We start from the raw sequence: 14,626 nt of genomic DNA, 5'->3' as shown, positions 1-14,626 counted from the left end.
TCACCCTCTGCCACTGTCCCAGGGACCTTTTAAAGTGTTTCCCAGGTCTAGAAGTCTATGATTTGTCTGCCATTCTACTTGGCAATGTCATCATATTTCATTTTTTCTAATCAAGCCATTGGTCAATTGACAAATTTGGTTTGTGGGTTATACCCATATTTCATAAATTCAAAAATGTACATGTTTTCCATACTTTAACACCTCTGAAATTGACATATCTTATGGTCAATAGCCACAGCACTTCAGAATCCTTGTTGGTGGTTGTGAAGTGGCTGTCACTGCCTGAGCATGCATGAGCTGAGTCATAACTACAATACCGTTGTCCTTCAACTTGAAGTATGTGTGTTATTATAACTATATGTGTTGAGTTTAATTATCTTCCAAATGTTTTCAAAATGTTACACTATGACTTGGTATGGAAAAGAAAAGTTATCATGTATGCCCCTCAAAATGTGGATAAGAGCAGGTGAGCATATCTATGATAATAAAGAGGCAAATAGGTATCACTGAAGGAAAACCCAGAATTTTTTATATTCTTGCAATGGCATAACAAGTGCTTCCTGGGACCTAAGCAAAGGAGATCCCTGCAAACAGAGGACACTTTCTTACATTTTGACACTGAGATGTGCAAAAGGGCTCCCTGTTCCATGCCAACCAAAGCAACTGAAGGCTGGAGAAACTGCCAAATCCCTTTGAACAAATGAAAGAAATAGCAAAGCAACAGAGGGTAGCATGACTTGGTCTGGGCTCCCACTAAGGTATTGCATCACAGTTTTAATTGTTAGAGTTTTTCTTTTTTATATACTTAAAGTAAGTGCATTGCATAATGACAGTCTCTTCTGGGTTTTTTTGAATAACTATGCTTACTGCATTAATGCTTAAAGATCATTAAGTCATTCTTTGATTAAAAAGCACTATGGGAACAATGACAAAGTTGATAATCTTGGTAGGTGCAGCTACATTGGGGAAAAACATCTTTTTTCACTGTTTCCATGATGTATAATTTAATGGTTTGAGACTACAGATGATGCATCTTTTGAAGATACAGCCATCCTTCCAGACCCCTAGAATTCCAGTTAGAACAGAACCCACAGGTCCAGCAAAGTACATATCACTTTTGTTGTAAAAGAGCATATGTGGGGAGAATAAACATTTTAATACAGTGTGCCTTCTCTGTCTTCCTTCAGTTTGTTTTTCACGGAAGTCAATGTTAGTGGGGAAATGTAAAGCACATGGAGTTCTTAGCCCAGTGCTGTAAGAAGTTAAAAATAGAAGAGGGAATGAATATAGGGAGAAACACTGGCATTGTCTGGAGGGGTTGCAGCCAATGCAAACTTCACTGACAGAATACAATTTCTAAGTCTAGTGATTTTTAAAAAGTATGTGTAAGTAAAGCTAACATATGTCTTCATCAAGGAACCAGTTTATAACTAACAAGCCAGTATTCTCTCCATGAAGAGACTCATGGCCCCACTGATGACAACTGCCAGTTGTTTATTCCAAGTCTGATGTTTAATCCAAGAGCCTCTTCAGCACAGAGGGACTGTCAGCAGTAAGGACACTAGAGATACGAAAGGTATATGCCCACCTGAGTCTACATTGTCTATTTAAAGCCTGTTAAGATCAATAGATCTGAAACAGGATCTATTTCAAGATATTCTTTAGGAAGATCGAGGAATTGGATGGAAGGAAGGCTGAGGGAAGAAGAAAGGAGGATGCTCTGAGCTTAGAAATTCTTAACTGAACATTTCAGCTATGGATTCAACTCTGAATTATATCTGTGTTTAATAGCAACTGATTTAAAATGAAAAACTTCAACAGTCCATCCCATCAATTTGGGGGTTGTTACAATGAGAATTGTCAGTCTACAGGGTTCTCTAGTCACTAACTGGTAACAAAGAAAATAACCCAAAAGTACTCATCATCTCTTGCCAGCTGCTGCATAAAGTTAGTGACATACAGGCTGGTATTTGCCAACTATCACAAGTATAAGTAATGAATGGAATTAACCAAAAAGTAAATAAATCTGAAACATTACATGGTTGATTCCAAGTGCTCATGATTCATTCAGTCTTGAAATTATGTTCTTTAAAACCATTTTCTTAAAAACAAAAACAAAACCCTAATTTTAAAATAAGTCAATTTATTAAAGTCATTTAAAAGAAATTCATGTGTAAGGGATTAACTATCTTAATTATCTTAAGCCGTGATTGTTAATAACCTGTCAATCTTACTATTTTGCCCAGAAGAACCTCCCAAATATCAAAACCACCCATTCCCTGTATGAATGGGCCAGGCTTGGTTGAGGCTGGGCACCAGGCATGGGGGCAACATGGTGCAGCTATGTATGGGTTCTGCTCTTCACATAATGTCTGAATACCAACAGCTCTGCTCTTCCAACCAACTAGTGCTTAATATGTGGTTACAAATAGATGATACTTTTAATGTAAATGGGAATACAAGGAACCTGGAACAAGGCAGCAACTCTCTAATAGTATTATGTGTCTAAGTACATGGTTATATTTGGAGGGCTAGAAATGGAAAGAAACTTACCATTCCCTGGCTGGGTTGTGAGTCTGTGTTCCCTCTTGATTTTTGATATTTCTTCCTTGTTCGCAGCCAATTGTTCAGGTTCTGATTGTGCAAGTTCTTGCTTAGCAGAGTCAGAACTGGTACAAACTTTTTTGGAGGTTTCTTTCTGAAAACCATCTTTCTCATTTTTGTTTTTAGTCTGGGTGCAGTTGAGGTTATCTAAGTGTAGAATTATGAAAATCAAACAAATTTAGATGAAGTAATTATTTACTCTAAGCCCAGTTTAAAAAACATCACAGCTAGGTCATATAAAAAGAAACAAAGTCAACAATGTTTGTTTATTCTTTGGAAACATTTATAGGAATTGCTAAAGGTGCTGGAGAGGCAGCAAGGAAAGAAAAGGTAAGTCCCTGCTTTCTGGAGATTATATTCTAAGTGGTAGAGATACACAATAAACAGATAAACAAGTAAATTGGGTCTTTTCAGAGAAAGAGAATAAAACAGGATTTTTGTGAGTAAGCAGAGCAGGCAGGGGTTGAAAAATTTGGCAGGGCCAAGCTCTCAAAGGAGTTCCATTTAAGCTGAGAGCCGGTCATGAATACAGGAAGCCTGGAGCGTGGGGAATATCCTTGGATTCAATTCTAAATGTAACTGGAATCCGTTAGATGATTTTAGCAAAGGAATATAATGACCTGAGTTTTTAGGATCACTCTGGCTGCTGTGCTGAGGGACCACGAAACCATCTAATAGAGAGGTGACTGAGGTCTGGGAGAAAGATAATGGTGGCCTCCAGTAGGATGGTAGCAATAAAGATAAACTGGCTAGAATCAAGATATATTTTGGAAGTTACATGAGCAGAACTCCATGATGGACCAAATGCGAGAGAAGACACAGGAATCAAGGATGCTGCCTAGGTTTTTAGCATGATGCAGGGAAGACAGGATTTGGGTGTTCACTGGTGATGGTGACTTAAGAATTCCATTTTGGACACGGTAAGCTTGAGGTACCCATGAGACATCCAGATGGGGTTGTTTCATAGGCCACTGGATATATACAATCTTCAATTCAAGTGAGAGATAGAAGTCTGGGCATATATGTGAGCCGTAAGATATTAAGTATAAACTATGAATATTAAGAACAAAGCATAAGAGAAATGTTACTTACTGACAAGTATTAGCAGTATTCAATATATGGTATATGAAATTCTAATATACTAGAGACTGCATTAACAAACTTCATAGAATTAGAATATTCTAATATTGTTCATTGAGTTTTTTGGATTCCTCAAAGTGTTATATGGGAGGCACTGATTAACAAATTTAGATGAATTAGAATTAAATTCTAATACTTTGGGAATGCATCCAAATCAAGGTTGGAAATCATTATGCCGAACTGCAGTCTTAATCTAATGATCTTAACTTTAATATACAGTAGTATCACTGTTACTTAGAATATGTATTTCTCTTTAATCAGACTGTTTAATATTCACAAAAGGTGTTCAGTTTCTTTTTAGGTTGCTTGAGAGTTTGCTTATTAGATCAAGGGTCTAGAAACTTTCACTGTCGCTCTTAGTATCACAAAGAAAAATCAGAACTATAGAGCCCTATTAAATTATGATTTCTGTTGCTAAATCACTCAAATTATATACTTAATGTGAACTGACATTATTGTATAGTCACGAGATACTTTATTTTTATTGCTGGTAGCAGTTGGAAATTAAATGAGGTAATGCAAATTGTGAGAGATGTTATATGGAATAAGCTTGTGGTTCCAATTTAGTTCATAGACAACAGGTGTCCACATTACAAATATAACCACCCAGATGGCAGACTTGTCAGTTTTGGTAGGAACACCCAGAAGTGAAAGAGGAAAGACTAAGCTATTGATTACATTTTCTCTCAGATCAAAACCAAGAGCCAAGCAAAGGAAGGCAGGAAGGTATTGTAGTATCAAAGTATTTATCTTAGTTGAATCTTTATTAATATCAATACTCTGAACACTTCACGAATGATGGAAAAGTAAATGTGTACAATTATCAAAACTGATAAAACAGAATGATTTCTTCCAGTTTTCAAAACTGTCAACTTTGCATTTTGAGTTACCTTAAAAATGGTCTCTAAAAATGGGAACAAAAGGAATACTGTTGGTGTTCTTCTCAAGACACCACAAGTATTAATAATCATTTCAGAAACAAAACATCAGAAAATGGTATATCAGGTTATAAAAACATACTCTGCAATGGGTTTATGACTTCTTTCAAAACAGCATGCTTGGAAAAGAATAGACTCATAAAACATATATCAAATTGGTTCTTAAGGGCTCTATAGAGGAATTTTTTATGATTTGTCATATAAGAAACATGGCACAATGTATATTTTACTAGGCAATAAGCAAACTGGATTCTTTTGCTATTTAAACAAAAATAATCTTTAACTTCTTTAAAAACAAGTATTATCTACAGAGGGAAGAAAACAGCAGGTCTATGACTATAAGATATATTTGCTGCCATAGCAACAGAGCTTCTATTCCTGCCCACTGAATTCACATCCTGCTGGTATTAATGAGAAATGTCCATTTGTGCCAAATTAATGCCATGTCACAGATGCTTGGGGATATACATTCTTGACAGAACCGGGAGCTTTTCACATTCCACAGGGGGACAGATTCACAGTCTTCAGTATGTGAAGTTCTTACTCCAGATTAAAAATGAAAGTCAGCACTGAGTCATGCTATCCTCTGAGAATATCAGTCGTCTCTAGAAGCACAGGGTAGCTGAAGACAACACTGCCAGCCCCCTCCACGGTCACCCTCTGGGTACTCACCAGCACTGCCTTGAGGATTCTCACACATCTCACAGTAAGGTAACACTGAGTTATTGATATAGGTGCAGAAACTACACTGCCAGCCCTTTCCAGTAAGGGGTGAGGTGGCTGACTGGGCTAGAGCTTGGGTCTTCCTGGGCCAGGAGGGTTTCTCCTCCAGCGGACTGCAGTGGTCACCGGTGGTGACTGACTTCAATCTTTTAGCTTCAGGTTCAAAATTGCTTTCATAATCAATGATATCTCTTGTGGCTACTCTTTCAGGGTCTACTGGTGCTACAATATTTTTCTCCTGGAATATTCTTGATTCATCACAGGAGGTCACCAACTGTCTTTTCTTAGGTTTTGGTAAAAAGAATGATCGAATATCATGCTGTTTTTCCTTTTCAAACTAGAAAAAAAAAAACAGTTATCAAGTTAAGTAGCAATCTAATATGTTATTTCTAAGTCAAACAGCCTAACAAACTATTTTCATTAATCATATTCCTTTATCTTTTGAATACCTTGTTGGAAATGAATTCAATTATGCTGATTCTTCATATATACGTACGTGCAGAACACCACAAACACATCCATATACTTCTTGTGTCTAACTTTAGCACTTACACTGTGCCAAGCACCTTACATATATTAACTCATTTAATCTTCAACCAGCTCTGACAGGCAGGCACTGTTATGCTTCCCATATTTAAGATGAGCACCCTAAAGCTTTAGAGAGAGAGGTAATTTGGCTACAGAAGTTATATCATAAAAAATCCTTCATAAACTATCTGCTCTAGATGTATGTCACGGAAAGGAGGTGACTGTGTTTTTAAATATTTCAAGTTAATCAAGAACCTAGAAAAATGTTTTCACGCCCAAACTATAAACATAATGTTTTTCATATTATAATGTTTTCTTGATCAGGGAGCATTTTTCAAACAGCATTTAAGATATTAATTAGAACAGCTTAACAGATACATGTAAATAATTATCTTGTTTCCAAGAAATATATTTCGCTTTTCTAAGAAAAGCTACTTCATTATCTCATGTTTTTCATCTTCTTTTCAATGTGTAAATCTTAACCTCCTAATTAAAGCAGGGCACCTGTCTCCCAACTAATTCACTGGCAGTTAAGGTAAATGAAAGGAGTTAATTCTAGAGAAGTCCTGCTAGGGCCTGAAGTGGGTACCACCATGGACACACACCATGGCAGACTACATCTGCAAAGATGGTCTCAATCTTACCTCATTTCACATGCTCTTCTCACAATGTGACATTGACACACCTACATTTAGAGGAAGGGTCTGTGTTCCTCTCCCTTGAAACTGGGTGGACCTTTGTAACTGTCTGACTCAACAGAATGCAGGGAAAGTGATGCTGTGTGACTTCTGAGGCTTGGTCATTGAAGGTAACATGGCTTCCACTTGGCTGTTGGTGCACTTACCTCTGTCTCTTTCTCTCTCTCTTCATGTCTTGGGAGACTTGCCTTTGGAGCCTAGCTACCATGTTGTGGGAAAACCAGGCCACATGGAGAAACCATATGTGGATGTTCAAGTTGACAACTCCAGATAGGCCCCTAATTTCTAGTCAGTATCAATTGCTAAACATGTGAGTGAATGAGCCTATAGATGTTTCCAGATCCAGCCTTGGGGGTCTTCCAGCAAAGACCCCAGTCCTCGTGGAGCAGACATACATCATCTCCATTATACTGTGGTTGGATTCCTCACTCACAGAAACCAGTAAGAAAAAAATACATGACTAGGGTTGTTTGAAGGCATTAAGTTTGGGGTAATTTGTTATGCAGCAATAGATAACAAAGACAGAGATTGATAGATAATGATAGCAAAATACCATACACTGAAAAGAGATATTTCACATAATAAGTCCTGTCTGCACCTAGTAGTGCTGCATAAGAAAGATTTAACGAATTTACTGACACAGAAGGATTAGTGGTTACTTGGGGCAGAGGGAATGGGAAATGGGTAGTTACTGTTTAAATGGTTACATAATCTGTTTGGGATAAAGTTTTGAAAATAGTGGTGATGGTTACACAACATTGTGAATGTAATATTAAGCGGCATTACCACTTAATTATATACTTAAAAGGGGTTAGAATAGCAAATTTTTTATCTTACACACACACACACATATATGTATATATGTGTGTGTGTGTGTAAGGTCATAAAATTTTTTAATCCTCCCTGCAAAAAAAAGGGAGAGGGGAGGAAGGAAAGGAGGGAGAGAGGAGAGAGGGAGATTTAGGCTGTTCTCATATTGGAAAATTAAAACATGTATTATAGGAAAAAAGCACCCCTGGCCCCCCCCAATAATGTGCAATTTTTATATTGTATGGCTATTATTTTATATTCTCGCATATTATAAAAAATTTATTTAATTAGTTGTGAAAGTTACAGAATTTAGATAAAAATATAAACAATGAAACCATTAACCATAAGACAAGACAATCATTAACCATTAAGATAAGATTTTTAAAACAGTGCACACGGGAAATTCTAATGAAAGGGTGGAGAAAAGCTAAGATTAGCAGACTAATCGAGTTTGGTGTTAAAAAAAACATAACAAAGAAAGAAGATAGTTAAACATTTAAATAAAATATTATATTCCATACAAAAGGACTGCGAAGAGGGCTTACAGGATTCTGAAAATACTAGCAAATGATCAGCAAACATGAACAAATTCTCTCAGCTCTTTCTAGCTAAATAAACCATGATGATTTTACAATAGAGAGAAATCTCTCAAATCCTTAAAGACATCACTCTATTTTCTCTAACATCAGATGAGGATGATGATGCTCCATCATAGGTTGCAAACTTTTTCTGTTTCAGAGAATTTTAGGACTTTCTTTTTATCCTTGGTGTTTTAAAATTTCACAACGATCTATATTTATATATGATCTCTATCTGTATCATCTATATTTATATGACTCTGCTCAGCAAGCAGGATACTTGATTTTGAATAGTACTGATTATCTTTAGCTCATGGAAATCCCTATTATTCTTTGATAGTTATTTCCTCTTCATTTTCTCTTTCCTTGGAAATCCTGTTAGCAGAATATTGAGATAGACATTTATGTCTTATAGTTTTATTCTCGTATTTTCCTTTATTGACTAAAATCAAACTGCTGCTGTGTTTAAGAAGAGTTTATTCAGTGTCTTACCGAGGACCATAGCTTGGAAGTCAGTTTATTAGCATGTTCTGATAGACTGCTCCAAATCCTTTCATCTGGGGACATCTTAACTACTTCTTTACAGCAGGGTATGTGTAGGGAGGTGAGGGGGACAGTCTTAAGACACGGCATTGTCTTAAAAGAACAATGACTATTCTGATGCTATCTATGTCCTAAGTGAAGCAAGGATAAGAATTGTTAATCATTCTCCTAAAGGGTTTTACTGAGGAAGGATACAAGAACCAGACCTGTTTATCTTCTTTGGGGCATTCCAGGCTGGCTTTCTCTGGTCATTTGTGAAGGGTGAGAGGCTACTGACGGTCTTGTGACACAGACATGAGTGGCTAGAGGGCATCTTCACAGCAGAGCATGAGCTGACCTGGCTGACTCGGGGCCTCTACAACTTGCACAGCTTTCTTTGCCTATGGGCTGGATGTCAAGATACATGGAGAGAGAAGGAGGTCAAGGACAGAAAGCAAAGGAACAACATTAAGGGTGGAATAAGGAAGAAATACTGAGGAATGAAACACAAAAGGAACACTAAGGTAGAAAGTCAGGAGAAGTGACTTTAGAGGGTATGTGTGTGTGTGTGTTTTGCTTTTCCATTCATCATACTAAGTGCTCAGTGGGCACTCTGAATCAGAAAAACTCAGGTCCTTCAGTTCTGGAAATTTTTCTTACATTATTTTTCCTTCTTCCATTTTCTCTGTCTTCTCTTTCTGGAACTCCTATTTGGCAATATACTTCTGAACCAATCATTTAATTTTCTATGACATTTTTCCATCTCTGTTCTATTTTCTATATGATTTCCTCATTACCTTCCTTTCCATCCTTGCTGAATTATTTTCTAAACTTACAGGTTCAGTATTTAAGAGCTTTTATTTTCTCTAATTTCTCCCTTTCCTTGTTCTTGTTTCCTGGGTATATTTTCTTTTGCTTCTCTCTGTTTATTAATGGTAGTTTTGTTGTTGTTTTTAAAAAAAATTTCTTTTGCTCATTACATTGTCTCTACTTCTTTAAATCCTTTTCTTGGCTTACCTGTTGTTTTGGTCTCTGCTTTTTATGTGAGAGGTTTTTCTCCATAACTGGTGGCCTTCACTGTCCATTCATATTTAAGAATAATATGCTACAGGGGTATGGGAAGTTCAATGTGGGGGACTTCACTGAAGGTGATCAGTGACTGTTTATGAAGGGAGCCCTTACAGTTTCCAGAGTGCTTTCAGGGCCCAGCAGGGAGTCCTCCAATCTCCTGCCTGAAGTATAGAATACTGGCTATTAGTGACCTGACTGTTGATCAGGAGAAGGGTATTAAGGATTTCACCATTGATTAAGGAGTCTTTCACTTACATGCTTATTTTCAATTTACTGCCTTACCCCCCCACCCAACTGGCTCTCTTCCTAGATAAATTTTTGAAGACACTTTTAAGAGCAGAAGATAAAATAGCCAAATAAATAAAATACAGAAGTATAAAATATAAAAAATAAATAAAATATTTAAGAACAGGCCATTGTCACCAATACATTATTTAAGGTACTCAGAAAGAATCTTAATATCAAAGTATCAAATCAGAATCAAATTATCAGAATTTTTGTCCCATTCTACATTTTAAAGAATTTCTTTAAAAACATTTTAATCTCTCAACTCCATACCAAAAAATAAGGCAAAATTATTTCAGATTTGTTTATAAAAAAGCAATCCTCCCAACAGTGCAAAACCCTATGAAATCTTTCAAAGAAGAAGTCTCAGCACCTTAAAATACCAGCTTTTACACTTGATCTCTTTAATTAAGTTATTTAAGCTATTTTTAAAAGAACTTCTTTTGCTAGTTAAGCAATGATTAATTTTGAAAATTAGCATTTGAGAAATGCTTATTATGTGCCAGAGGAGGCTGAGAGTAAAGGTTAGCAGTGACTGACAGTTGTCAGAACTTGATGTATACCTCTGCCAGCTGGAGTGTTGACTTACAGTGCATTGTAGCAATCAGTATAGGTGCTCTTTTGAAACCATGGCTGCCTGGGTAATAATAGAGACTTGAGCACATAAAATCCAGAAAAGGAGTGGGTGAGTAGAAGGGAATCATTTTATATAATTTCAGGAACCAAAGGATACACTTAGAGAGTATTATTTCAGATTAAGGAGAGGGCAAAATTAATCAGTAGCAATGACTCTTGCCAGTGTTATGATGGCTCAATTGGACAATGATGTACGCAGTTACAGGTAGCGATCCTTACAGGTTAGTGACCTGCACATGCGGCTGCCAGAAGCTGTAAGGCATAGCAGGAATGAAGACTTCCTCTGAGATAATCAGTTAGAAACCTGATTCATATTGTCAGTTATGTTTCTGATTGTAGCCCCTGAGCAATCAGACAGGAAGTTGGTAGATGACAATTTGCAGCCATGACTGATAGAAAAACAGGCGAGCAAATCTCTCTGATACATCCAAACAATAATTTCATGTTTTGGGTGGGAACAGATAAGGGATATATATTCACTGGATAACAGTTTAGTTAACTGAATAACCTGGACCCATGGGCCTTTCACAAGACCTTGGATGGGAGTCAGCCTGAGATACCCCTGAAATTGTCTACCAAATGTCTGTATTATAAGTGCCTTTTTGGAGAGCAGTTCTTTACTCTCTCCATAGTTTCTAAAGGATTTAGGACCTAACAAAGTTTAAGAGCTACTAAAACAGCTGAATATCTGAAAATGCACATATATTTTGAGTAGTTCACTTCTTTCTTTCATTTTCTGTGAAAGTTCATATGTGAATGTACATATGGGTGATGAACTAACTCTTTTTAAGGAGAAATAAATAAATTCTCTTTTAAGTACTTGATGAGTATCCCTCTACCTTCTCTCAAATAAGAAGTTTTCAAAACTGAGTATCAAAACAGAGTAACTTCTGTGCAGGGATGTAACATTTCACTTAGCTAATTTTTCTGTCACTGTAAATCAGACTCTAAACAGCTTCTCCTATGGAAGCAAATGACATCGGAGTGCTTACACAGTCAGAAAGAGGGAAACCACTGAGGAGGTAAGCAGGAGAAAGCACATGGACTGTGATGGCTAGGGAATACAGGAGACATTACTGCACTGGAAGGACTCAAAGGTATAATGTCACACAGGTTAGCTTAAAGCAGAACACAATATCCTTGATGTTTTGAGACAAAGACATATTCTGACCATTAGCTCCTCGTGGAGATTCCAGCAGGTATTTGGGACATGTCTGGTTAATTAAAGAAGGAAGCGATCTTTAACAAAATCTGTAGATAACTTAACAGATACGAAACATGAATGCAAAATTCCTGTATCTGTAAAATGCTTCTGATTACTTTTCTTTTGTCCTTTTTTTTGGTCAAATAAATTGTTATGAAGTGAATATGGGCACCAACTTAACCTTCTGTGAACAAGGTGGTAAGAAATAATTGTAATCAAAATGCTTCCCCCAAAAAAACTATTTTCTAAAAATAGTAGATTTACCAATACCACGACTCCCTGCAGGAACAAGCTTTATCAGTCTCACCAAAACAGACCAGAATCCTCAAATTACAACAGCCATACTGAGAGTTAAATACTCAGAGCCCATACCGCAGGACTACATTTGAAACATTACTGACTTTATTAATGTTTTCAGCATTTCTCAGTGGTAAAGATAAGTGGGAACACAGAAAGGCAAAATATTTTTACAGCCTAGAAAAGTTTTGCTGTTTAACAGCAAGAGTAAGCTAAAAGTCTTCTGTCTTTTGCAACTACATTCTTGCATTTAAAAGAGACATTATAGTAACATATTGACAAATATCTTAACTCATGACAGTTTGTCCTTGTAAAGAAATAACTATGTTAAGCAACCCTTTTAATGTCTGATAAGTAAGGGACTTAAATCCAGGTGTTTTTAAATAGGAAGAACAATCTAAGCTTACAGTAAATCAGAAGGCTTTGGGAAAATATAGTTAGGTCAACATTCTCATGTCCTAAGAAATGTGTCAAACACAAGAACATATTCCTCTCTTCGGTCATATAGCTGACACTCAGTTATTATGTTCCTGTCTTTTGTTCAATATTGTTTTTGAAAAACAAAAGAAAAAATATTGCTTTTGGTGAGAAGTGTTGGGAATAAAAACTGCAAAATGCTTAAGGTGGCAAAATGCGTGTTTTTATGTGAAAGGTTCAGGGACCTAATATATTTGCTCTGTTTTACACCATAGTAAACTACTGCTCTTTAGAGACAAATTCCCCAGCCAGCCACAGTGATAGGATTTAAAAAGTCAGTTATTAGAACTGAAGGAGAGGAAAAGGAAATCTAGTAACACTCATAAAAAACAATAAAGCACTTCAAAGCCTGGTGCTATTGCAGCACCACACATAGGACAGACAAAGGCCCTGATGTCAGGCTTATTAGACTTGATCAAAGGGCAGCTCTGGTCCAGTCATTACTGCCTCAGGCCATTCATCTTCTGTTCCGAAAAGAATTAACAAAACTGCAGTGTTAGAAATGGGTGATGGGTCCCTAACAGCAGACGACTGATAATTGACACTGTAACTAAGAAGCCTTCACTAATCATTTGTAAACAAGCCAGAGGATAGAGTGACAAAAGTCAGGTTTTAATCATCTAACTAAAAAATAAATTTAAACTCTCCTAGAAAAGATATAACTGCCTGACATTTTCAGATTTTGCAAAACATCCATTTCCACATAGTTAAATGAAATTTTGACAGTGATCCGCTCTTAGGCACAACATGGTTTTCTCTGTGGGCACCGAGAAAACAAAGCAGACAAAATGAAGCAATGCTGGTTAAAAATAAAACACAGGTAACAAAGAAAATGTTAATATTTCCTTTTAAAGATGACTTCAAAAGCAGGGCAGGTAAATGTCTCTGAGAACGGCTGTTTCTTCCAACAAGGACAATTAGAATTTACAGCAAAATATCATACAGTCTGATGCATAGATCACTAGAATATGACTGGAACATTACCACCTTGCATGCTTCTGGTTGTGGCATCTCCCTTAATGCCTGCTTCAATCCCTCTATCCTCCTGTATGTGCTGCTGAGACAGGGTCCTCCCAGGCCTCACTATGTTGATTCTACATCTGACATGTATGGCGTTTTTCTTTTCTTCTCTACTAGCATTACCGCTGTTAGGAGTTCAGGGTATAGTCTGGTGTCCCAAATCCTGTCTGGGAATCCTCAACAAAGGAGTTTTCAATATAGTAAGAATGTTATGAATAGAAAAGACTGGCTTTGTTAAGAGGCCTGTACATGCCCAATAGCACCACAGTAAAATTTTTAGTAAAAGGTGTATTGAGGAAACCATCTAACACTCAAGGCCATAAAGGGACTCCTACTTCTCACCCCAAATCTAGCAGCCGAGATGATTAGAGGGCCTGCCAGGGTAGGCGCTTTCGCTCTGCTTATGGTGGAGACACAAGTGCAGGGCAGGTATGCCTCTGGGTACACAGTCACTTACTAGCCCTGCACTGTGGCCCAACCAAATTCTCAGACTCTGAAAATCAGATTATTAACTCCTCCTCCAGGGAGAGGTGGAGAAAGCCCTGAAAGAACATGGAGACAGAAAACCCCTTTATCATACACTAAAACTGGAAGGGAGGGAGGGCAGAAATAACCCAGGCCCAAAATACCACTGTCTCAGAGAACCTCTGTCCCTTCTCCCTCCCATTCACTTCCCACACTGCCACTAGGACTATCTTTTGAAAACAAATCTGACCATGTCATTCATCTGCTTAAAAGCCTCTGATGATACCACACTACTTCCAGGATAAAGTCCAACTTCTCAGTGTAGTGTTTGTGGGCTCCTCTGTGACTGGTGTTAAAGTTTTAGGGTTTTCCTTTGACTCACTTCTTGTGTGCCCTATCTTCATATATTCACATGGAACCCTCATTCCCAGAACAGTTGTTCATACCAGTGTGCTTTTGGGCGTGCTTCTGGTGTTCCCTCTGCCTGAATGAGGACCTGCTCTCTTTGAACTCATTCTTCATAATCCAGCTCAGATGTTTCCTAAGGGAAACTTTCCCACATGTCCCAGTAGTTATTTATTTTCTCCTGTGTTCTCAGAATCTGGTTCACAAATCTCTACTTTCACATTT

General features: G+C 37.3%; 1 protein-coding gene across 3 annotated transcripts in view; it reads right to left on the bottom strand.

Moving 5' to 3' along the window:
• ZRANB3 (zinc finger RANBP2-type containing 3) overlaps positions 1 to 14,626 on the bottom strand; it is a 329,605-nt gene that overhangs the window by 33,242 nt on the left and 281,737 nt on the right. For all 3 annotated transcript variants that reach the window (XM_036886644.2, XM_036886643.2, XM_036886645.2), the window contains 2 exons: positions 5,355 to 5,742; positions 2,554 to 2,751 (listed from right to left, as the gene is read on the bottom strand). In XM_036886644.2, the coding sequence (XP_036742539.2) occupies positions 2,554 to 2,751; positions 5,355 to 5,742 (586 nt within the window). The remainder of the gene's footprint in view (positions 1 to 2,553; positions 2,752 to 5,354; positions 5,743 to 14,626) is intronic.

The sequence above is a fragment of the Manis pentadactyla genome, chromosome 8, assembly GCF_030020395.1.
Source record: "Manis pentadactyla isolate mManPen7 chromosome 8, mManPen7.hap1, whole genome shotgun sequence".
NCBI classification, from domain to species: Eukaryota; Metazoa; Chordata; class Mammalia; order Pholidota; family Manidae; genus Manis; species Manis pentadactyla.
The sequence above is the reverse complement of the archived record's forward strand: the minus strand, read 5'-3'. Positions and strand labels throughout refer to the sequence as shown.